The sequence below is a fragment of the Symsagittifera roscoffensis genome, chromosome 1 (assembly GCF_963678635.1).
Source record: "Symsagittifera roscoffensis chromosome 1, txSymRosc1.1, whole genome shotgun sequence".
Classification (NCBI taxonomy): domain Eukaryota; kingdom Metazoa; phylum Xenacoelomorpha; order Acoela; family Convolutidae; genus Symsagittifera; species Symsagittifera roscoffensis.
This window is the reverse complement of record NC_087062.1, coordinates 99,542,436-99,567,073: the sequence shown is the minus strand read 5'-3', so window position 1 is coordinate 99,567,073 and position 24,638 is coordinate 99,542,436. Positions and strand designations below refer to the sequence as shown.

Here is a 24,638-nt window from a genome sequence, read left to right as displayed (position 1 = left end):
CTCGGAAGCTTAAGTTACCTTCTATTTAGCAATTAAGCAAGTCAATTAAAAGAAACAAAAAATTTAAACATAAAAAATCAAAAGTCAAACAGAAAAAATCTAATGAATTTTTCCAATGAATATATTTTCTAAAAAAGTACTATCTGTATAAGTGTCTTTACTAATACATAAACAGTAAGCGTTATCAAAGAAACGAGACATTATTAAGAGAATTGCCGTTTTTGGAAAGAATATATTGATCATTTTTAGGTAAGCCATTTATTTTAACTTTTCAAGCGCTGCTGAAACCCTTTAAAGACCATATCAATTTTTGTTGCTAACAAACGGTGTTTTTAAAATTTATCGGAAGGCTTGAAAAAAAAAGAGTTGTTGAAAAAAGAGCCATCGAAGGAGCGATTCCTGGAAAGGAATCAAGATTTTTTGCCAAAATAATTTGGCGATTTATTACAAAAGGTGACAGGTTCATGTACTATGGCTGGATCCCTTTTTATTATACTTGGAATAGTATTTATAATTTATTTCAAAAACCAACTTTTTTGGCAAAAGAAGTGTTAGTATTGAATTTTTGAATAACATTTCATCTGGCAGAAAATGTATGTACAAAAACTATCTTAGTAGCATGTACAATGATTTAAAATGAAATGACTACATTATGCTATATAGTTCTCAAGTTTAATACATGCACTATACTCAAACCTACTACCTATTGTAACATATCACCAATTTTTTTCTCAACTCTGACTGTTATTATTTCATAAATTTTGCTTCAATGCTAATCTACTACTGGCAACATTTTTTACCCTCAAAATGGACTTCATAGGAGACACACATCGCATTTTTGTCAGACCTATTTTCTTTGTTTCCTACCAAGTGTTGTTTAGCTGTGTGTTGTGTTGTGTGGTCACTCACCTGGCTCGTCTATGTTGAACTCGCCCTCCTCCAACATGCGCAAGTCAGCGTCCGTCAGAGGCTCCAGTGCATCAATGTCCAGTGCATTAATGGAGGAGTTGTTCACACTCTGCTGCTGCTGGTGCATGGCCACCATGTCTTGTAGTGCACAAGTGTCGATGTCAAAGTCCATTTCTTCGCCTTAACACACAAACAGCAGTCAGTTCCTTCCTAATGAACAAAGTCCAAAAATGGCTCAAAAGGTCGAATATGCTTCAAGTTCATAGCGGATTCCTTATTCAAATTGGACAAATTCGCTTCTAGGGGATACCCGTAAACCTGTTTCTTTCGATTGAAGCCTTACTCTCAGATTTGGCACAGTGGTTTTTGAGCATAAAAATTTAATCATAGATTTGGCAATGTAGTTTTCGAGCCAAGTAAAAAACAGCTAACAGGCACTAATGAAAGTGTCAATGAACGCAAGGAAACAAAACACTTGACTCGTAATTTGAAAAAAAAACCTTCAATTTTCGAAGCTCTTTGAATTTCAATAACAATTTTTCATAGACACTTTCTGATAGGAAAACTCAATTTAAAAAAAAACTGAACCAATAGGTAAAGTTTTAATTCCGCTGGAAAAACTCAAATTCACGTCCGAAATTACAATTCAATTACAACTTTTGTGCTTTTTCCCTTTTGCTGTTCAAAATTGGCGTGTGCCTTCCTTTTTCAAGATGAACTGAACTTTGAAAATTAAAAAGTGAAAGCGGAAAAAATTAGCTATGAGGGTGAATAAAATTAAAGACTTTTTCATGAAAAAAATGAGCGAGAGTATTGACAATACACTGTCAACATTTCACAACAAGTGACTTTTCCTAATTTCAACATTGCTTTTCTGCAAAAACTAGGACATAGCCACTATAGAAAAATTTCACAGCACCTGTGCTTGCGATTGAACCCTTTATTAGATGACTCCTTTGTTTGGCAAGGTTGTTTTCGATAAAGCTCTGGAAAAAAATTTAGGAAGTAGCTGCTTATGCAGAGACAAATCTTACTCCCTCTTTTTCCAATTAAATCTTTGATCTCAGATTTGGCAGTGTAGTTTTCGAGAAAAGTTAAAACAACGAGCAACATTTCTAAAATGTTACTATTTTCGAGGCAAAAGCTTTTTTCATCAAAAAATGAGGTCGGCAAAAAATGTGCAGCAAAATTTCACAAAATCTGTTCTTTCGTTTCGATAAAGACTCGAACATCAGATTTTGGCAGGGAAGTTTTCGAGAAAAGGAAAATATTTCCAAAAAACGGTCAAAATTTGGGTTATATCTAAATCCAAAGCTAATTTTGCACAGAAAAGTAGGGCGTGGCTGCAGAGACAGAGAGACAATTCCTACATTTTTTGGGTCTACTACTTTTTTCAAAAAATTAGGGCGACACCAGTTGTGCAGCGAAAACAAGGAAATTGGCCAGGAAGTTTTCGATAATAAGTTGGAGGAAGTTTTCGAGACTCACTTTTAGTGAGTACAATGTCCGGTACTTGTATCTGTCTCTGCTGCTGCTGCTGCTGAAAAGAACTGAGAGACGCAGCCAACACGTCCCCCTGACTTCCTCCACCTCCGTCTCCTCTCCCACCCTCACCCCCACAACCAGCACTTCTGCCAATCTGCCTCGCCCCCATGTGGTGGTATTGGCCGCCACCTTGACCCTGTTGTTGTTTGCCCCCGGCCGCCTCCACTTGACCGAGGTCATTTGGTCCCACTGGAGTCATCTCGCCGCCGCCTTCATTCGGCAGCAGCACATCTTCAACGCCGCCCCCGCACGTAGACTCAAAAAGCATCTCATCTGGCTCGAATTTGAGGTCACAGTTTGTTCGCTGTTGTTGATTTGCCATCTGAGCCTGTTGTTGTTGTTGTTGTTGTTGCGCTTCACTGACGTATATCACAGGCTGATGACTTTGGTTTTGCACGCCCATGGACGAATCCATATCCTGTATAGTTAGAAATTTGAGATACATTTCACATTGGCGACTCAGAATCAAAAAGTACAAACATCATGTGCTTTGAATTCACCAAAGACATGATCTTTGCACAAAAAAGAATGAGTGATAAAAGTGAGAAGTGGGGCTCAAAAACAGTATGGATAGTGTGCAAGTAGTAGTAGTAGTAGTAGTAGTAGTAGTAGTAGTAGTAGTAGTAGTAGTAGTAGTAGTAGTAGTAGAGGGAGTTAGTTACCTGAGACACTTTCATGTAGGACATCTGCTGGTGTATCTGGGACAGACTGGCCGCATTGAGGAGACTCTCCATGTAGCTCTGCTCCTCAAACACACCTGCCCCCATTCCGCCCACATGCATGCCTCCTCCATTCACATCCCCTCCCCCTCCGCCTCCGCCTGTGTGACCTGCCTGTATCATAGCTCCCGACTGGTAATAGGAGGAGTGCATCTCATCGTAGCTTCCGTTCCCTCCATTGGGCGACTTGTTCGACTGCCGTCTATGGCAGAGTTGTGATTGTTGCTGAGAGTTTTGATTTGATTGCCGCATCTGCTGCTGCTGCTGCTGCTGATTTGAGAAGGCATTCACAGTTTGGTGAGTGAAGTCATCCGCCGGAGAGAACATGAGTGGGTCAGAAGACATTGCCGCGGGCGGACTCTGCAAACATATCAAACATAGCATAGCTAACAGACAGTGCTAAAAGTGTCAATGAAAGAGCACGAAACACCACTCATTATTTCAGAAATAACTGCAGGGTTAAACTATATAGCCTTTCACGGTTGTAATCAGAGAGCAAGAACTGCTTTCTTTTTAGATTGAATTCGAATTGATCTTCAAAAACAAATCAAAAATGAAACCGCAAAAACCAGCCAACATACGGTTGCAAAAGGGTCAATGAGCTCAAGGAGACCAAGAAAAGTAATAAGGTTTCGAAGAAAAAAGTATACCACCTTGAAGCTCTTTTAACTTCGAGAATGTTTTATGATTAACACTTTTTGATTAAAAAAAAACAACTAATTTATTGAAAATGTATCAATGTACCCTCAATTTACTCTTAGCCATAGAATTGCCACTAGTGAGAGTTAGTTGCTGTCCACGGTTATGTTATTTCCTCCGCCTGAAAATCTACTGACAAAACTAAACTTTGGAGCTAGAAGTCAATCATGTTGCATTTTTGTCATTGGAAAGTGTCATTTCACATCTTTCTTTTGCAAATCGAAATTGATTTGATATTAAAATTTCAAACGCTAAAAATCAACTTTTGAGGTTGAACCACTTTTAGTGTAAATCCTGAAAAAAGCCAACCCTACCTAATTAAGTGGTTCACTTCATTCATTGATGCTCCAAGTATAAAATTAAAAAAGTGAAACCCGCAAAGATGCACGGAAACCGGGTGTCCTTGTTCTTATTTTATACTTTGAGCATCAATGAATGAAGTGAAGAGACTTAATTAGGTAGGGTTGGCTTTTTTCAGGATTTACACTAAAAGTGGTTCCACCTCAATATTTGATTTTTAGCTCATGGAATTTAAATATCAAATCAATTTTTCGTTTGCTAAACAAACAGATGTGAAATGACTCTTTCCAATGACAAAAATGCAACATGATTGACTTCTAGCTTCAAAATTTAGTTTTGTAAGTAGATTTCCCAGCGGAGAAAAATACATTACCGCGGACACCAACTAACTCTTAGTTGTGGCCATTCTATGGCTTAAGAGTAAATTGAGGTCACATTGATACATGTTCAAAAAAATGGTTGTTTTTATCAAAAAGTGTTAATTATAAAACTCTCCAAGTTAAGAGCTTCCAGGCGGTATACTTTTTTCTTAGAAGCTTGACAGATGGAAATTTTTCGAAAAAACATATATATTGTTTTCAAAACATAGACATTTTTGTTCGTGATTTGAACAAAAATTTGAACAAAATGGCTGTCCGTTAGATTAAAACGAAACCAATGGGAACATACAATGCAAATAAAGCGAAGCCGAATGTCTTCGATCGAACCGATCTCATCGTAGAAAACACCGACTTTTGAATAATTTCGGGAAGCGGCTCGAAAAAATCGAAAGAAACATGAGATCAAATGAAACAATCAGAAAGCATGTCAAAAAATCAAAACAAAATCAGATAAAAAAGGTAACTCCATAAGCAGAGCAGTATCTTTCGCTGAAAAAACGTTGAAAAAATCCTTCGCAAAAGAATAAGATGAGAGCAACAAAACTGAAACTAAATCCATGATCAGACTAGCTCTAATCTTGACTAACTATATCAGCTGGTACAGTTGTAATCAAATTTTCAGCAGCAGAACCGGTTGCATCACAATTAGATACGCGAGTCAGGACGTGTTTTTTCTTTTGAAAACTTCAGGAAGCTAGTCAAAAAAATCGAACAAAGTTGAAAAAGTAGAGGATCTGATGGAAAAAGTAACCACAGAAACAGAACAGTATCGTCCGGTAAAAACACAATTTCAAAAATAAATCTTCACAGAAGAATCAATTAGATGAAAGCAGTAAAACTAGCACAAAGTCCTTGATCAGACCAGATTTATCCTAAATAATTATATCTGTTCGTACAGTTGTAATCAATAACTCAGGAGCAGAACCGTTTGCATCACAATTAGATAAGCAAGTCAGGTCGTGTGTTTCTTTCTTATCGAAAAATTTCGGGAAGCTGCTCGAAAAAATCGAAAGAAACATAAGGTCAAATGAAACAATCAGAAAGCATGTCAAAAAACCAAAAGAAAATCAGATAAAAAAAAGGTAACTCGATAAGCAGAGCGGTATCCTTCGGTAAAAAAAACGTTTAAAAATCCAAATAAAAAAACCCATCGCAAAAGAATCAATAAGATGAAAGCAACAAAACTGAAACTAAATCCATGATCAGACTAGCTCTAATCTTGACTAATTATATCAGCTGGTACAGTTGTAAAAAACTTTTCAGGAGCAGAAAAGGTTGCATCACAATTAGAAAAGCAAGTCAGGTCGTGTTCTAATTGAAAACTTACTGACAATTTCAGGAAGCATATCGGAAAATCGAATGAAGCATAAGGTCAAATGAAGCATGCCAAAAAACCAAAACAAGGAGAAAATCAGATGAAAAAATGTGACTCGAAAAACAGAACAGTATCTTTCGGTAGTAACAAAATTTCAATAATAAAACCTTCACAGAAATATCAATTAGATGAAAGCAGTAAAACTAGCACAAAGTCCTTGATCAGACCTGATTTATCCTAAATAATTATATCAGTTCGTACAGTTGTAATCAATAACTCAGGAGCAGAACCGTTTGCATCACAATTAGATAAGCAAGTCAGGTCGTCTTCTTTCTAATTGAAAGATTACTGACATTTTCAGGAAGCACACTGAAAAAACCAAATGAAGTATAATATCAGAGGAAGCATTCAGAAAACAAATCTAACGAAGTAGATAATAAAATGAAACTGTGGTAACTCGAAAACCAGAACGTAATCGGTGATTATAAACATTAAACGTTATTCCAAAATACTTCGTACAAAGATTCAATTAAAAGAAAGCATTAAAACCAAACAAACTTCCTGGTCACACCACCTCTTATCTCAAACGTTTACCTCAGTTGTTACAGTTGTAATCAGTAAATCAGGAGCAGAACCGGTTGCATTACAATTAGAAAAGCAAGTCAGGTCATGTTCTTTCTAATTGAAAACTTACGGACGATTTCAGGAAGCATATCGGAAAAATCGAATGAAGTATAAGGTCAAATGAAGAATGCCAAAAAACCAAAACAAGGAGAAAATCAGATGAAAAAAGGGGACTCGAAAAACAGACCAGTATCTTTCGGTAAAAAGCACAAAAATAAAGCCTCCATAGAAATATCAATTAGATGAAAGCAAGATAACTAGCAAAAACTCCTTAATCAGACCAGACTTATCCTAACTAAATATATCAGTTCGTACAGTTGTAATAAAAAACTCAGGAGCAGAACTGGTTGCATCACATTAGATAAGCAGGTCAGGTCGTCTTTTTTCTAATTGAAAGAATTTAATGAAGCAAGTCGAGAAAACCAAATGAAGCTTTCAGGATAGATGTCGAAAAAAAATCGAGCGAAGAAAAAAAACAAATGAAATTGAGGTAACTCGAAAAGCAGAACGTAATCGGTGATTATAAACATTAAACGTTTCTCCAAAATAATTCATACAAAGATTCAATTAAAAGAAAGCATTATAACTAAACAAACTTCCTGGTCACACCACCTCTTATCTCAAAAAATCATCTCAGTTGTTACAGTTGTAATCAGTAAATCAGGAGCAGAACCAATTGCATCACAATGAGATAAGAAAGTCAGGTCGTGTGTTTCTTTTTTATCGAAAAATTTTGAATAATTTCGGGAAGCTGCTCGAAAAAATCGAAAAAAACAAAAGGTCAAATGAAACAATCAGAAAGCATGTCAAAAAACCAAAAGAAAATCAGATAAAAAAGGTAACTCGACAAGCAGAGCAGTATCTTTCGGAAAAAAAAAACGTTGAAAAAGTCCAAATGAAAACACCCTTCGTTAAAGAATCAATAAGATGAAAGCAACAAAACTGAAACTAAATCCCTGATTAGACTAGCTCTAATCTTGACTAATTACGTCAGCTGGTACAGTTGTAATCAAATTTTTCGCAGCAGAACCTGTTGCATCACAATTAGATACGCGAGTCAGGACGTGTTTTTTCTTTTGAAAACTTTCGAAAATTTCAGGAAGCTTGTCATAAAAATCGAACAAAATTGAAAAAGTAGAGGATCTGATGAAAAATGTGACCACAGAAACAGAACAGTATCGTCCGGTAAAAACACAATTTCAAAACTAAATCTTCACAGAAGAATCAATTAGATGAAAGCAGTAAAACTAGCACAAAGTCATTGATCAGACCAGATTTATCTTAAAAAATTATATCAGTTCGTACAGTTGTAATCAATAACTCAGGAGCAGAACCGTTTGCATCACAGTTAGATAAAGCAAGTCAGGTCGTCTTCTTTCTAGTTGAAAGATTACTGACAATTTCAGAAAGCACGCTGAAAAAACCATATGAAGTATAATATCAGAGGAAGCATTCAGAAAACAAATTTAACGGAGTAGAAAAACAAATGGAATTGTGGTAACTCGAAAACCACAACGTAATCGGTGATTATAAACATTAAACGTTATTCCAAAATACTTCATACAAAGATTCAATTAAAATAAAGCATTATAACCAAACAAACTTCCTGGTCACACCACCTCTTATCTCAAACGTTTACCTCAGTTGTTACAGTTGTAATCAGTAAATCAGGAGCAGAACCAGTTGCATCACAATGAGATAAGCAAGTCAGGTCGTGTGTTTCTTTCTTATCGAAAACTTTCGAACAATTTCGGTAAGCTGCCTGAAAAAATCGAAAAACAAAACATAAGGTCAAATCAAACAATCAGAAAACATGTCAAAAAACCAAAAGAAAATCAGATAAAAAAGGTAACTAGACAAGCAGAGCAGTATCTTTCGGTAAAAAAAACTTCAAAAAAATCCAAATGAAAAAACCCTTCGCTAAAGAATCAATAAGATGAAAGCAACAAAACTGAAACTAAATCCCTGATCAGACTAGCTCTAATCTTGACTAATTATATCAGCTGGTACAGTTGTAATCAAATTTTCAGTAGCAGAATAGGTTGCATCACAATTAGATACGCGAGTCAGGACGTGTTTTTTTTTTGAAAACTTTCGAAAATTTCAGAAAACTTGTCAACAAAATCGAACAAAAATGAAAAAGTAGAGGATCTGATGAAAAAGGTAACCACAGAAACAGAACAGTATCGTCCGGTAAAAATACAATTTCAAAAATGAATCTTCACAGAAGAATCAATTAGATGAAAGCAGTAAAGCTAGAACGAAGTACTTGAAAACAAATCGAGCGAAGAAAAAAAACAAATGAAATTGAGGTAACTAGAAAAGCAGAACGTAATCGGTGATTATAAACATTAAACGTTTCTCCAAAATAATTCATACAAAGATTCAATTAAAAGAAAGCATTATAACTAAACAAACTTCCTGGTCACACCACCTCTTATCTCAAAAAATCATCTCAGTTGTTACAGTTGTAATCAGTAAATCAGGAGCAGAACCGTTTGCATCACAATTAGATAAGCAAGTCAGGTCGTGTGTTTCTTTCTTATCGAAAAATTTCGGTAAGCTGCTCGAAAACATCGAAAAAAACATAAGGTCAAATGAAACAATCAGAAAGCATGTCAAAAAACCAAAAGAAAATCAGATAAAAAAGGTAATTCGACAAGCAGAGCAGTATCTTTCGGGAAAAAAAAACGTTGAAAAAGTCCAAATGAAAACACCCTTCGTTAAAGAATCAATAAGATGAAAGCAACAAAACTGAAACTAAATCTCTGATTAGACTAGCTCTAATCTTGACTAATTACGTCAGCTGGTACAGTTGTAATCAAATTTTTCGCAGCAGAACCGGTTGCATCACAATTAGATACGCGAGTCAGGACGTGTTTTTTCTTTTGAAAACATTCGAAAATTTCAGGAAGCTTGTCAAAAAAATCGAACAAAATTGAAAAAGTAGAGGATCTGATGAAAAATGAGACCACAGAAACAGAACAGTATCGTCCGGTAAAAACACAATTCCAAAACTAAATCTTCACAGAAGAATCAATTAGATGAAAGCAGTAAAACTAGCACAAAGTCCTTGATCAGACCAGATTTATCTTATAAAATTATATCAGTTCGTACAGTTGTAATCAATAACTCGGGAGCAGAACCGTTTGCATCACAATTAGATAAAGCAAGTCAGGTCGTCTTCTTTCTAGTTGAAAGATTACTGACAATTTCAGAAAGCACGCTGAAAAAACCATATGAAGTATAATATCAGAGGAAGCATTCAGAAAACAAATTAAACGAGGTAGAAAAACAAATGGAATTGTGGTAACTCGAAAACCACAACGTAATCGGTGATTATAAACATTAAACGTTATTCCAAAATACTTCATACAAAGATTCAATTAAAAGAAAGCATTATAACCAAACAAACTTCCTGGTCACACCACCTCTTATCTCAAACATTTACCTCAGTTGTTACAGTTGTAATCAGTAAATCAGGAGCAGAAACAATTGCATCACAATGAGATAAGCAAGTCAGGTCGTGTGTTTCTTTCTTATCGAAAACTTTCGAATAATTTCGGGAAGCTGCCTGAAAAAATCGTAAGAAACATAAGGTCAAATGAAACAATCAGAAAGCATGTCAAAAAACCAAAAGAAAATTAGATTAAAAAGGTAACTTGACAAGCAGAGCAGTATCTTTCGGTAAAAAAAACGTTAAAAAAATCCAAATGAAAAAACCCTTCGCTAAAGAATCAATAAGATGAAAGCAACAAAACTAAAACTTAATCCCTGATCAGACTAGCTCTAATCTTGATTAATTATATCAGCTGGTACAGTTGTAATCAAATTTTCAGCAGCAGCAGAACCGGTTGCATCACAATTAGATACGCGAGTCAGGAAGTGTTTTTTTCTTTTGAAAACTTTTGAAAATTTCAGGAAGCTTGTCAAAAAAATCGAACGAAGTTGAAAAAGTAGAGGATCTGATGAAAAAGGTAACCACAGAAACAGAACAGTATTGTCCGGTAAAAACACAATTTCAAAAATAAATCTTCACAGAAGAATCAATTAGATGACAGCAGTAAAACTAGCACAAAGTCCTTGATCAGACCACATATCTTAAATAATTATATCAGTTCGTACAGTTGTAATCAATAACTGAGGAGCAGAACCAGTTGCATCACAATGAAATAAGCAAGTCAGATCGTGTGCTTCTTTCTTATCGAAAACTTTCGAACAATTTCGGGAAGCTGCTCGAAAAAATCGAAAGAAACATAAAGTCAAATGAAACAATCCGAAAGCATGTCAAAAAACCAAAAGAAAATCAAATAAAAAAGGAACTTTCGGTATAAAAACGTGAAAAAAATCCAAATGAAAAAACCCTTCGCTATAAAATCAATAAGATGAAAGCAACAAAACTGAAACTAAATCCCTGATCAGACTAGCTCTAACCTTGACAAATTATATCAGCTGGTACAGTTGTAAAAAACTTTTCAGGAGTAGAACCGGTTGCATCACAATTAGATAAGCAAGTCAGGTCGTGATCTTACTAATTGAAAACTTACTGATAATTTCAGAAAACATATCAGGAAAATCGAATGAAGTATACGGTCAAATGAAGCATGCCAAAAAACCAAAACAAGGAGAAAATCAGATAAAAAAGGTTACTCGAAAAACAGAACAGTAACTTTTGGTAAAAACACAATTTTAAAAGCAAAAGCTTCACAGAAATATCAATTAGATGAAAGCAAGAAAACTAGCAAAAACTCCCTAATCAGATCAGACTTATCTTAACTAATTATATCAGTTCGCACAGTTGTAATCAGTAAATCAGGAGCAGAACCAGTTGCATCACATTAGATAAGCAAGTCAGGTCTTTTTCTTTATAATTCACAACTTACTGCGATTTCAGGAAGCATATCGGAAAAATCTAAGGAAGTATAAGGTCAAATGAAGCATGCCAAAAAACCAAAACAAGGAGAAAATCAGGCGAAAAAAGATAACTCAAAAAGTGGAACAGTATCGTTCAGTAAAAACTCTAGAAACATAATTTCAAAAAACTTCACATAGGAATCAAATAGATGAATGCAATAAAACTGAAACTAAATCCCTGATCAGACTAGCTCTAATCTTTACTAATTATATCAGCTGGTACAGTGTTAAAAAACTTTTCAGGAGCAGAACCGGTTGCATCACAATTAGATAAGCAAGTCAGGTCGTGATCTTACTAATTGAAAACTTACTGACAATTTCAGAAAACATATCAGGAAAAACGAATGAAGTATATGGTCAAATGAAGCATGCCAAAAAACCAAAACAAGGAGAAAATCAGGCGAAAAAAGATTACTCGAAAAGTGGAACAGTATCGTTCAGTAAAAACTCTATCAAAAAACTTCACATAGGAATCAAATAGATGAAAGCAATAAAACTGAAACTAAATCCCTGATCAGACTAGCTCTAATCTTTACTAATTATATCAGCTGGTACAGTTGTAAAAAACTTTTCAGGAGCAGAACCGGTTGCATCACCATGAGATAAGCAAGTCATGTCGTATTTTTCTTTCTTATCGAAAACTTTCGAACAATTTCAGGAAGCTTGTCAAAAAATCACATAAGTAGAAAATCTGATGAAAAAAGGTGACTCGAAAAACAGAACAGTATCTTACGGTAAAAACACAACTTCAAAAATAAAACCTTCACAGAAATATCAATTAGATGAAAACACGAAAACTAGCAAAAACTTCCTAATCAGACCAGACTTATCTTAACTAATTATATCAGTTCGTACAGTTGCAATCAAGAACTCAGGAGCAGAACCGGTTGCATCACATTAGATAAGCAAGTCAGGTCGTCTTCTTTCGAATCAAAAGAATTTCATGAAGCAAGTCGAGAAAAAAAATGAAGCTTTCAGGATAGATGTCAAATACACATCAATCAAAGAAAAACAAATGAAATTGCGGTAACTCGAGAACCACAACATAATCGGTAATTATGAACTATAAACGTAATTTCAGGAAGACTATACAAAGATTCAATTGAAAGAAAGCACTAAAACCAAACAAACTTTCTATTCAAACCAGCTCTTATCTCAAATTAGTATTTCAGTTCGTACAAATGTAATCAATAACTCAGGAGCAGAACCGTTTGCATCACAATTAGATAAGCAAGTCAGGTCGTCCTCTTTCTAATTGAAAGATTAGTGACAATTTCAGGAAGCACACTGAAAAATCCAAATGAAGTATAATATCAGAGCAAGCATTCAGAAAACAAATCTAACGAAGTAGAAAAACAAATGAAATTGTGGTAACTCGAAAACCAGAATGTAATCGGTGATTATAATCATTAAACGTTATTCCAAAATACTTCATACAAAAATTCAATTATAACCAAGCAAACTTCCTGGTCACACTACTTCTTATCTCAAAAAATTATATCAGATCGTACAGTTGTAATGAATAACTCAGGGGCAGAACCGGTTGCATCACAATTAGATACGCGAGTCAGGACGTGTTTTTTCTTTTGAAAACATTCGAAAATTTCAGGAAGCTTGTCAAAAAAATCGAACAAAATTGAAAAAGTAGAGGATCTGATGAAAAATGAGACCACAGAAACAGAACAGTATCGTCCGGTAAAAACACAATTCCAAAACTAAATCTTCACAGAAGAATCAATTAGATGAAAGCAGTAAAACTAGCACAAAGTCCTTGATCAGACCAGATTTATCTTATAAAATTATATCAGTTCGTACAGTTGTAATCAATAACTCGGGAGCAGAACCGTTTGCATCACAATTAGATAAAGCAAGTCAGGTCGTCTTCTTTCTAGTTGAAAGATTACTGACAATTTCAGAAAGCACGCTGAAAAAACCATATGAAGTATAATATCAGAGCAAGCATTCAGAAAACAAATCTAACGAAGTAGAAAAACAAATGAAATTGTGGTAACTCGAAAACCAGAATGTAATCGGTGATTATAATCATTAAACGTTATTCCAAAATACTTCATACAAAAATTCAATTATAACCAAGCAAACTTCCTGGTCACACTACTTCTTATCTCAAAAAATTATATCAGATCGTACAGTTGTAATGAATAACTCAGGGGCAGAACCGTTTGCATCACAATTAGATAAGCAAGTCAGGTCGTCTTCTTTCTATTTGAAAACTTACTGACAATTTCAGGAAGCATATCGGAAAAATCGAAGGAAGTATAAGGTCAAATGAAGCATGCCAAAAAACCAAAACAAGGAGAAAATCAGGCGAAAAAAGGTGACTCGAAAAACAACAGTATCTTACGGTAAAAACACAATGTCAAAAATAAAACCTTCACAGAAATATCAATTAGATGAAAACACGAAAACTTCCTAATCAGACCAGACTTATCTTAACTAATTATATCAGTTCGTACAGTTGTAATCAAGAACTCAGGAGCAGAACCATTTGCATCACATTAGATAAGCAAGTCAGGTCGTCTTCTTTCGAATCAAAAGAATTTCATGAAGAAAGTCGAGAAAAAAATGAAGCTTTCAGGATAGATGTCAAATACACATCAATCAAAGAAAAACAAATGAAATTGCGGTAACTCGAGAACCACAACATAATCGGTAATTATGAACTATAAACGTAATTTCAGGAAGACTATACAAAGATTCAATTAAAAGAAAGCACTAAAACCAAACAAACTTCCTGGTCAAACCAGCTCTTATCTCAATTTAGTTTTTCAGTTCGTACAGTTGTAATCAAAATTCACGAGAAGAACCGTTTGCATCATAATTAGATAAGCAATTCATGTCGTCTTCTTTGTAATTGAAAGATTACTGACAAATTCAGGAAGCACGCCGAAAAAACCAAAAGAAGTATAACATCAGAGGAAGCATTCAGAAAACAAATCAAACGAAAAAGAAAACACAAATGAACTAGTGGTAACTCGAAAACCAGAACGCAATCGGTGATTATAAACATTAACGTATAACTTAATTTTTTTTATTACATTCGAAGATTCAACCAAATGAGAGCACTAAAACCAAACAAACTTGTTGGTCACGCCAGCTCTTATCTCAAATTAATATCTCAGTTGTTACAGTTGTAATCAATATATCAGGAGCAGAACCAGTTGCATCACAATTAGATAGGCAAGTCAGGCGGTGTGTTTCTTTCTTATCGAAAACTTTCAAACAATTTCGAGAAGCTTGTCAAAAATATCGAAAAGAATCATTATGTCAAATGAAACAAATAGAAGGAATGTCAAAAAATCAAAAGGAAAGGAAAATCAGATGAAAAAAGGAACTCGAAAAGTACAACAGTATCGTTCGGTAAAAACGTTCAAAAAAATTTCAAAAACAAACCTTCGCAAAAGAATCAATTGGATGAAAGCAACAAAACTGAAACTATATCCCTGATCAGACTAGCTCTTCTTTGCTAATTATATCAGCTGGTACAGTTGTAATCAAATTTTCAGCAGCAGAACCGGTTGCATCACAATTGGATACGCGAGTCAGGTTGTTTTTTTCTTTTGAAAACTTTCGAAAACTTCAGGAAGTAGAAAAAGTAGAGGATCTGATGAAAAAGGTAACCACAGAAACAGAAAAGTATCGTCCGATAAAAACACAAGTTCGAAAATAAATCTTCACAGAAGAATCAATTAGATGAAAGCAGTAAAACTAGCACAAAGTCCTTGATCAGACCAGACTTATCTTAACTAATTATATCAGTTCGTACAGTTGTAATGTAAAACTCAGGAGCAGAACCGGTTGCATCACATTAGATAAGCAAGTCAGGTCGTCTTCTTTCTAATTGAAAGAATTTCATGAAGCAAGTCGAGAAAACAAATGAAGCTTTCAGGATAGATGTCGAAAACACATCAAGCGAAAAAAAAAATTAAATTGCGGTAACTCGAAAACCACAACACAATCGGTAATTATAAACTATGAACATAATTTCAGGAAGACTATACAAAGATTCAATTAAAAGAAAGCACTAAAACCAAACAAATTTTCTATTCAAAACAGCTCTTATCTCAAATTAGTATTTCAGTTCGTACAAATGTAATCAATAACTCAGGAGCAGAACCGTTTGCATCACAATTAGATAAGCAAGTCAGGTCGTCCTCTTTCTAATTGAAAGATTAGTGACAATTTCAGGAAGCACACTGAAAAAACCAAATGAAGTATAATATCAGAGGAAGCATTCAGAAAACAAATCTAACGAAGTAGAAAAACATATGAAATTGTGGCAACTCAAAAACCAGAATGTAATCGGTGATTATAATCATTAAACGTTATTCCAAAATACTTCATACAAAAATTCAATTAAAAGAAAGCATTATAAACAAGCAAACTTCCTTGTCACACTATCTCTTATCTCAAAAAATTATATCAGATCGTACAGTTGTAATCAATAACTCAGGAGCAGAACCGTTTGCATCACAATTAGATAAGCAAGTCAGGTCGTCTTCTTTCTAATTGAAAACTTACTGACAATTTCAGGAAGCATATCGGAAAAATCGAAGGAAGTATAAGGTCAAATGAAGCATGCCAAAACACCAAAACAAGGAGGAAATCAGGCGAAAAAAGATTACTCAAAAAGCGGAACAGTATCGTTCGGTAAAAACTCTAGAAACATAAATTCAAATAAAATTTCACATAGGAATCAAATAGATGAAAGCAATAAAACTGAAACTAAATCCCTGATCAGGCTAGCTCTGATCTTGACTAATTATATCAGCTGGAGTATTTGTAAAAAACTTTTCAGGAGCAGAACCGGTTGCATCACAATGAGATAAGCAAGTCAGCTCGTATTTTTCTTTCTCATCGAAAACTTTCGAACAATTTCAGGAAGCTTGTCAAAAACTCATATGAAGTAGAAAATCAGATAAAAAAGGTGACTCGAAAAACAGAACACTATCTTTCGGTAAAAACACAATTTCAAAAAAGACTTCACAGAAATGTCAAATAGATGAAAGCAAGAAAACTAGCCAAAACTTCCTAATCAGACCAGACTTATCTTAACTAATTATATCAGTTCGTACAGTTGTAATCAATAACTCAGGTGCAGAACCGTTTGCATCACAATTAGATAAGCAAGTCAGGTCGTCCTCTTTCTAATTGAAAGATTACTGACCATTTCAGGAAGCACACTGAAAAAACCAAATGAAGTATAATATCAGAGGAAGCATTCAGAAAACAAATCTAACGAAGTAGAAAAACAAATGAAATTGTGGTAACTCGAAAAACGGAATGTAATCGGTGATTATAGTCATTAAACGTTATTCCAAAAAACTTCATACAAAAATTCAATTAAGAGAAAGCATTATAACCAAGCAAAATTCCTGGTCACACTACCTCTTATCTCAAAAAATTATATCAGTTCGTACAGTTGTAATCAATAACTCAGGAGCAGAACCGTTTGCATCACAATTAGATAAGCAAGTCAGGTCGGCTTCTTTCTATTTGAAAACTTACTGACAATTTCAGGAAGCATATCGGAAAAATCGAAGGAAGTATAAGGTCAAATGAAGCATGCCAAAAAACCAAAACAAGGAGAAATCAAGCGAAAAAAGATTACTCGAAAAGCGGAACAGTATCCTTCGGTAAAACTCTAGAAACATAATTTCAAAAATTTCACACAGGAATCAAATAGATGAAAGCAAAAAAAACTGAAACTAAATCCCTCATCAGACTAGCTCTAATCTTGACTAATTATATCAGCTGGTACAGTTGTAAAAAACTTTTCAGGAGCAGAACCGGTTGCATCACAATGAGACAAGCAAGTCAGGTCGTATTTTTCTTTCTTATCGAAAACTTTCGAACAATTTCAAGAAGCTTGTCAAAAAAATCATATGAAGTAGAAAATCAGATGAAAAAAGGTGACTCGAAAAACAGAACAGTATTTTTCGGTAAAAACACAATTTCAAAAAAAAACAACACAGAAATGTCAATTAGGTAAAAGCAAGAAAACTAGCCAAAACTTCCTAATCAGACCAGACTTATCTTAACTAATTACATCAGTTCGTACAGTTGTAATCAAAAACTCGAGAGCAGAACCAGTTGCATCACATTAGATAAGCAAGTCAGGTCGTCTTCTTTCTATTTGAAAACTTACTGACAATTTCAGGAAGCATATCGGAAAAATCGAAGGAAGTATAAGGTCAAATGAAGCATGCCAAAAAACAAAAACAAGGAGAAATCAAGCGAAAAAAGATTACTCGAAAAGCGGAACAGTATCGTTCGGTAAAACTCTAGAAACATAATTTCAAAAATTTCACACAGGAATCAAATAGATGAAAGCAAAAAAAAACTGAAACTAAATCCCTCATCAGACTAGCTCTAATCTTGACTAATTATATCAGCTGGTACAGTTGTAAAAAACTTTTCAGGAGCAGAACCGGTTGCATCACAATGAGACAAGCAAGTCAGGTCGTATTTTTCTTTCTTATCGAAAACTTTCGAACAATTTCAAGAAGCTTGTCAAAAAAATCATATGAAGTAGAAAATCAGATGAAAAAAGGTGACTCGAAAAACAGAACAGTATTTTTCGGTAAAAACACAATTTCAAAAAAAAACAACACAGAAATGTCAATTAGGTAAAAGCAAGAAAACTAGCCAAAACTTCCTAATCAGACCAGACTTATCTTAACTAATTACATCAGTTCGTACAGTTGTAATCAAAAACTCGAGAGCAGAACCAGTTGCATCACATTAGATAAGCAAGTCAGGTCGTCTTCTTTCTAATTGAAAACTTACTGACAATTTCAGGAAGCATATCGAAAAAATCGAAGGAAGTATAAGGTCAACTGAAGCATGCCAAAAAACCAAAACAAGGAGAAAATCAGGCGAAAAAAAGATTACTCGAAAAGCGGAACAGTACCGTTTGGTAAAAACTCTAGTAACCTAATTTCAAAAAACTTCACATAGGAATCAAAAATGATGAAAGCAAAAAAACTGAAACTAAATCCCTGATCAGACTAGCTCTGATCTTGACTAATTATATCAGCTGGTACAGTTGTAAAAAACTTTTCAGCAGCAGAACCGGTTGCATCACAAGGAGATAAGCAAGTCAGGGCGTATTTTTTTTTCTTATCGAAAACTTTCGAACAATTTCAGGAAGCTTGTCAAAAACTAATATGAAGTAGAAAATCAGATAAAAAAGGTGACTCGAAAAACAGAACAGTATCTTTCGGTAAAAACACAATTTCAAAAATAAAACCTTCACAGAAATATCAATTAGATGAAAGCAAGAACACTAGCTAAAACTTACTAATCAGACCAGACTTATCTTAACTAATTATATCAGTTCGTACAGTTGTAATCAAAACTCAGGAGCAGAACCGGTTGCATCACATTAGATAAGCAAGTCAGGTCGTCTTCTTTCTAATTGAAAGAAGTTCATGAAGCAAGTCGAGAAAAAAATGAAGCTCTCAGGATAGATGTCGAAAACACATCAAGCGAAGAAAAACAAATGAAATTGCGGTAACTCGAAAATCACAAGATATTCGGTAATTATAAACTACAAACGTAATTTCAGGAAGACTATACAAAGATTCAATTAAAAGAAAGCACTAAAACCAAACAAACTTCCTGGTCAAACCAGCTCTTATCTCAAATTAGTATTTCAGTTCGTACAAATGTAATCAATAACTCAGGAGCAGAAGCGTTTGCATCACAATTGGATAATCAAGTCAGGTCGTATTTTTCTTTCTTTTCGAATACTTTCGAACCATTTCAGGAAGCTTGTCAAAAAACCACATGAAGTAGGAAATCAGATAAAAGGTGACTCGAAAAACAGAACAGTATCATCCGGTAAAAACACAATTTCAAAAAAAAACAACACAGAAATGTCAATTAGGTAAAAGCAAGAAAACTAGCCAAAACTTCCTAATCAGACCAGACTTATCTTAACTAATTACATCAGTTCGTACAGTAGTAATCAAAAACTCAGGAGCAGAACCAGTTGCATCACATTAGATAAGCAAGTCAGGTCGTCTTCTTTCTAATTGAAAACTTACTGACAATTTCAGGAAGCATATCGAAAAAATCGAAGGAAGTATAAGGTCAACTGAAGCATGCCAAAAAACCAAAACAAGGAGAAAATCAGGCGAAAAAAGATTACTCGAAAAGCGGAACAGTACCGTTTGGTAAAAACTCTAGTAACCTAATTTCAAAAAACTTCACATAGGAATCAAAAATGATGAAAGCAAAAAAACTGAAACTAAATCCCTGATCAGACTAGCTCTGATCTTGACTAATTATATCAGCTGGTACAGTTGTAAAAAACTTTTCAGCAGCAGAACCGGTTGCATCACAATGAGATAAGCAAGTCAGGTCGTATTTTTTTTTCTTATCGAAAACTTTCGAACAATTTCAGGAAGCTTGTCAAAAACTCATATGAAGTAGAAAATCAGATAAAAAAGGTGACTCGAAAAACAGAACAGTATCTTTCGGTAAAAACACAATTTCAAAAATAAAACCTTCACAGAAATATCAATTAGATGAAAGCAAGAACACTAGCTAAAACTTACTAATCAGACCAGACTTATCTTAACTAATTATATCAGTTCGTACAGTTGTAATCAAAACTCAGGAGCAGAACCGGTTGCATCACATTAGATAAGCAAGTCAGGTCGTCTTCTTTCTAATTGAAAACTTACTGACAATTTCAGGAAGCATATCGAAAAAATCGAAGGAAGTATAAGGTCAACTGAAGCATGCCAAAAAACCAAAACAAGGAGAAAATCAGGCGAAAAAAGATTACTCGAAAAGCGGAACAGTACCGTTTGGTAAAAACTCTAGTAACCTAATTTCAAAAAACTTCACATAGGAATCAAAAATGATGAAAGCAAAAAAACTGAAACTAAATCCCTGATCAGACTAGCTCTGATCTTGACTAATTATATCAGCTGGTACAGTTGTAAAAAACTTTTCAGCAGCAGAACCAGTTGCATCACAATGAGATAAGCAAGTCAGGTCGTATTTTTTTTTCTTATCGAAAACTTTCGAACAATTTCAGGAAGCTTGTCAAAAACTCATATGAAGTAGAAAATTAGATAAAAAAGGTGACTCGAAAAACAGAACAGTATCTTTCGGTAAAAACACAATTTCAAAAATAAAACCTTCACAGAAATATCAATTAGATGAAAGCAAGAACACTAGCTAAAACTTACTAATCAGACCAGACTTATCTTAACTAATTATATCAGTTCGTACAGTTGTAATCAAAACTCAGGAGCAGAACCGGTTGCATCACATTAGATAAGCAAGTCAGGTCGTCTTCTTTCTAATTGAAAGAAGTTCATGAAGCAAGTCGAGAAAAAAATGAAGCTCTCAGGATAGATGTCGAAAACACATCAAGCGAAGAAAAACAAATGAAATTGCGGTAACTCGAAAACCACAAGATATTCGGTAATTATAAACTACAAACGTAATTTCAGGAAGACTATACAAAGATTCAATTAAAAGAAAGCACTAAAACCAAACAAACTTCCTGGTCAAACCAGCTCTTATCTCAAATTAGTATTTCAGTTCGTACAAATGTAATCAATAACTCAGGAGCAGAAGCGTTTGCATCACAATTGGATAATCAAGTCAGGTCGTATTTTTCTTTCTTTTCGAATACTTTCGAACCATTTCAGGAAGCTTGTCAAAAAACCACATGAAGTAGGAAATCAGATAAAAGGTGACTCGAAAAACAGAACAGTATCATCCGGTAAAAACACATTTTCAAAAATAAAACCTTCACATAAATATTAATTAGATGAAAGCAAGAAAACTAGCTAAAACTTCCTTATCAGATCAGACTTATCTTAACTAATTATATCAGTTCGTACAGTTGTAATCAATAACTCAGGAGCAGAACCGTTTGCATCACAATTAGATAAGCAAGTCAGGTCGTCTTCTTTCTATTTGAAAACTTACTGACAATTTCAGGAAGCATATCGGAAAAATCGAAGGAAGTATAAGGTCAAATGAAGCATGCCAAAAAACCAAAACAAGGAGGAAATCAGGCGAAAAAAGATTACTCAAAAAGCGGAACAGTATCGTTCGGTAAAAACTCTAGAAACATAAATTCAAAAAATTTCACATAGGAATCAAATAGATGAAAGCAATAAAACTGAAACTAAATCCCTGATCAGGCTAGCTCTGATCTTGACTAATTATATCAGCTGGAGTATTTGTAAAAAAACTTTTCAGGAGCAGAATCGGTTGCATCACAATGAGATAAGCAAGTCAGCTCGTATTTTTCTTTCTCATCGAAAACTTTCGAACAATTTCACGAAGCTTGTCAAAAAAAATCCCATGAAGTCGAAAATCAGATGAAAAAAGGTGACTCAAAAAACAACACTATCTTTCGGTAAAAACACAATTTCAAAAAAACCTTCACAGAAATGTCAATTAGATGAAAGCAAGAAAACTAGCCAAAACTTCCTAATCAGACCAGACTTATCTTAACTAATTATATCAGTTCGTACAGTTGTAATCAATAACTCAGGTGTAGAACCGTTTGCATCACAATTAGATAAGCAAGTCAGGTCGTCCTCTTTCTAATTGAAAGATTACTGACAATTTCAGGAAGCACACTGAAAAAACCAAATGAAGTATAATATCAGAGGAAGCATTCAGAAAACAAATCTAACGAAGTAGAAAAACAAATGAAATTGTGGTAACTCGAAAAACGGAATGTAATCGGTGATTATAGTCATTAAACGTTATTCCAAAAAACTTCATACAAAAATTCAATTAAGAGAAAGCATTATAACCAAGCAAAATTCCTGGTCACACTACCTCTTATCTCAAAAAATTATATCAGTTCGTACAGTTGTAATCAATAACTCAGGAGCAGAACCGTTTGCATCACAATTAGATAAGCAAGTCAGGTCGTCTTCTTTCTATTTGAAAACTTACTGACAATTTCAGGAAGCATATCGGAAAAATCGAAGGAAGTATAAGGTCAAATGAAGCATGCCAAAAAACCAAAACAAGGAGAAATCAAGCGAAAAAAGATTACTCGAAAAGCGGAACAGTATCGTTCGGTAAAACTCTAGAAACATAATTTCAAAAAATTTCACACAGGAATCAAATAGATGAAAGCAAAAAAAACTGAAACTAAATCCCTCATCAGACTAGCTCTAATCTTGACTAATTATATCAGCTGGTACAGTTGTAAAAAACTTTTCAGGAGCAGAACCGGTTGCATCACAATGAGACAAGCAAGTCAGGTCGTATCTTTCTTTCTTATCGAAAACTTTCGAACAATTTCAAGAAGCTTGTCAAAAAAATCATATGAAGTAGAAAATCAGATGAAAAAAGGTGACTCGAAAAACAGAACAGTATTTTTCGGTAAAAACACAATTTCAAAAAAAAACAACACAGAAATGTCAATTAGGTAAAAGCAAGAAAACTAGCCAAAACTTCCTAATCAGACCAGACTTATCTTAACTAATTACATCAGTTCGTACAGTTGTAATCAAAAACTCAGGAGCAGAACCAGTTGCATCACATTAGATAAGCAAGTCAGGTCGTCTTCTTTCTAATTGAAAACTTACTGACAATTTCAGGAAGCATATCGAAAAAATCGAAGGAAGTATAAGGTCAACTGAAGCATGCCAAAAAACCAAAACAAGGAGAAAATCAGGCGAAAAAAGATTACTCGAAAAGCGGAACAGTACCGTTTGGTAAAAACTCTAGTAACCTAATTTCAAAAAACTTCACATAGGAATCAAAAATGATGAAAGCAAAAAAACTGAAACTAAATCCCTGATCAGACTAGCTCTGATCTTGACTAATTATATCAGCTGGTACAGTTGTAAAAAACTTTTCAGCAGCAGAACCGGTTGCATCACAATGAGATAAGCAAGTCAGGTCGTATTTTTTTTTCTTATCGAAAACTTTCGAACAATTTCAGGAAGCTTGTCAAAAACTCATATGAAGTAGAAAATCAGATAAAAAAGGTGACTCGAAAAACAGAACAGTATCTTTCGGTAAAAACACAATTTCAAAAATAAAACCTTCACAGAAATATCAATTAGATGAAAGCAAGAACACTAGCTAAAACTTACTAATCAGACCAGACTTATCTTAACTAATTATATCAGTTCGTAGAGTTGTAATCAAAACTCAGGAGCAGAACCGGTTGCATCACATTAGATAAGCAAGTCAGGTCGTCTTCTTTCTAATTGAAAGAAGTTCATGAAGCAAGTCGAGAAAAAAATGAAGCTCTCAGGATAGATGTCGAAAACACATCAAGCGAAGAAAAACAAATGAAATTGCGGTAACTCGAAAACCACAAGATATTCGGTAATTATAAACTACAAACGTAATTTCAGGAAGACTATACAAAGATTCAATTAAAAGAAAGCACTAAAACCAAACAAACTTCCTGGTCAAACTAGCTCTTATCTCAAATTAGTATTTCAGTTCGTACAAATGTAATCAATAACTCAGGAGCAGAAGCGTTTGCATCACAATTGGATAATCAAGTCAGGTCGTATTTTTCTTTCTTTTCGAATACTTTCGAACCATTTCAGGAAGCTTGTCAAAAAACCACATGAAGTAGGAAATCAGATAAAAGGTGACTCGAAAAACAGAACAGTATCATCCGGTAAAAACACATTTTCAAAAATAAAACCTTCACATAAAAATTAATTAGATGAAAGCAAGAACACTAGCTAAAACTTACTAATCAGACCAGACTTATCTTAACTAATTATATCAGTTCGTACAGTTGTAATCAAAACTCAGGAGCAGAACCGGTTGCATCACATTAGATAAGCAAGTCAGGTCGTCTTCTTTCTAATTGAAAGAAGTTCATGAAGCAAGTCGAGAAAAAAATGAAGCTCTCAGGATAGATGTCGAAAACACATCAAGCGGAGAAAAACAAATGAAATTGCGGTAACTCGAAAACCACAAGATATTCGGTAATTATAAACTACAAACGTAATTTCAGGAAGACTATACAAAGATTCAATTAAAAGAAAGCACTAAAACCAAACAAACTTCCTGGTCAAACCAGCTCTTATCTCAAATTAGTATTTCAGTTCGTACAAATGTAATCAATAACTCAGGAGCAGAAGCGTTTGCATCACAATTGGATAATCAAGTCAGGTCGTATTTTTCTTTCTTTTCGAATACTTTCGAACCATTTCAGGAAGCTTGTCAAAAAACCACATGAAGTAG

At 34.3% G+C, this 24,638-nt stretch overlaps 2 protein-coding genes across 3 annotated transcripts in view; one reads left to right on the top strand and one right to left on the bottom strand.

Moving 5' to 3' along the window:
• LOC134853382 (uncharacterized) overlaps window positions 1-24,638 on the top strand; it is a 540,493-nt gene that overhangs the window by 381,139 nt on the left and 134,716 nt on the right. The gene's annotated exons all lie outside the window — the stretch shown is intronic.
• Window positions 1-24,638, bottom strand: part of LOC134853330 (uncharacterized) — an 87,661-nt gene that overhangs the window by 2,170 nt on the left and 60,853 nt on the right. For both annotated transcript variants that reach the window (XM_063869315.1, XM_063869306.1), the window contains exons 10-12: window positions 3,117-3,533; window positions 2,398-2,872; window positions 910-1,089 (exon numbers count right to left, since the gene is read on the bottom strand). In XM_063869315.1, coding sequence (XP_063725385.1) covers window positions 910-1,089; window positions 2,398-2,872; window positions 3,117-3,533 — 1,072 coding nt within the window. The remainder of the gene's footprint in view (window positions 1-909; window positions 1,090-2,397; window positions 2,873-3,116; window positions 3,534-24,638) is intronic.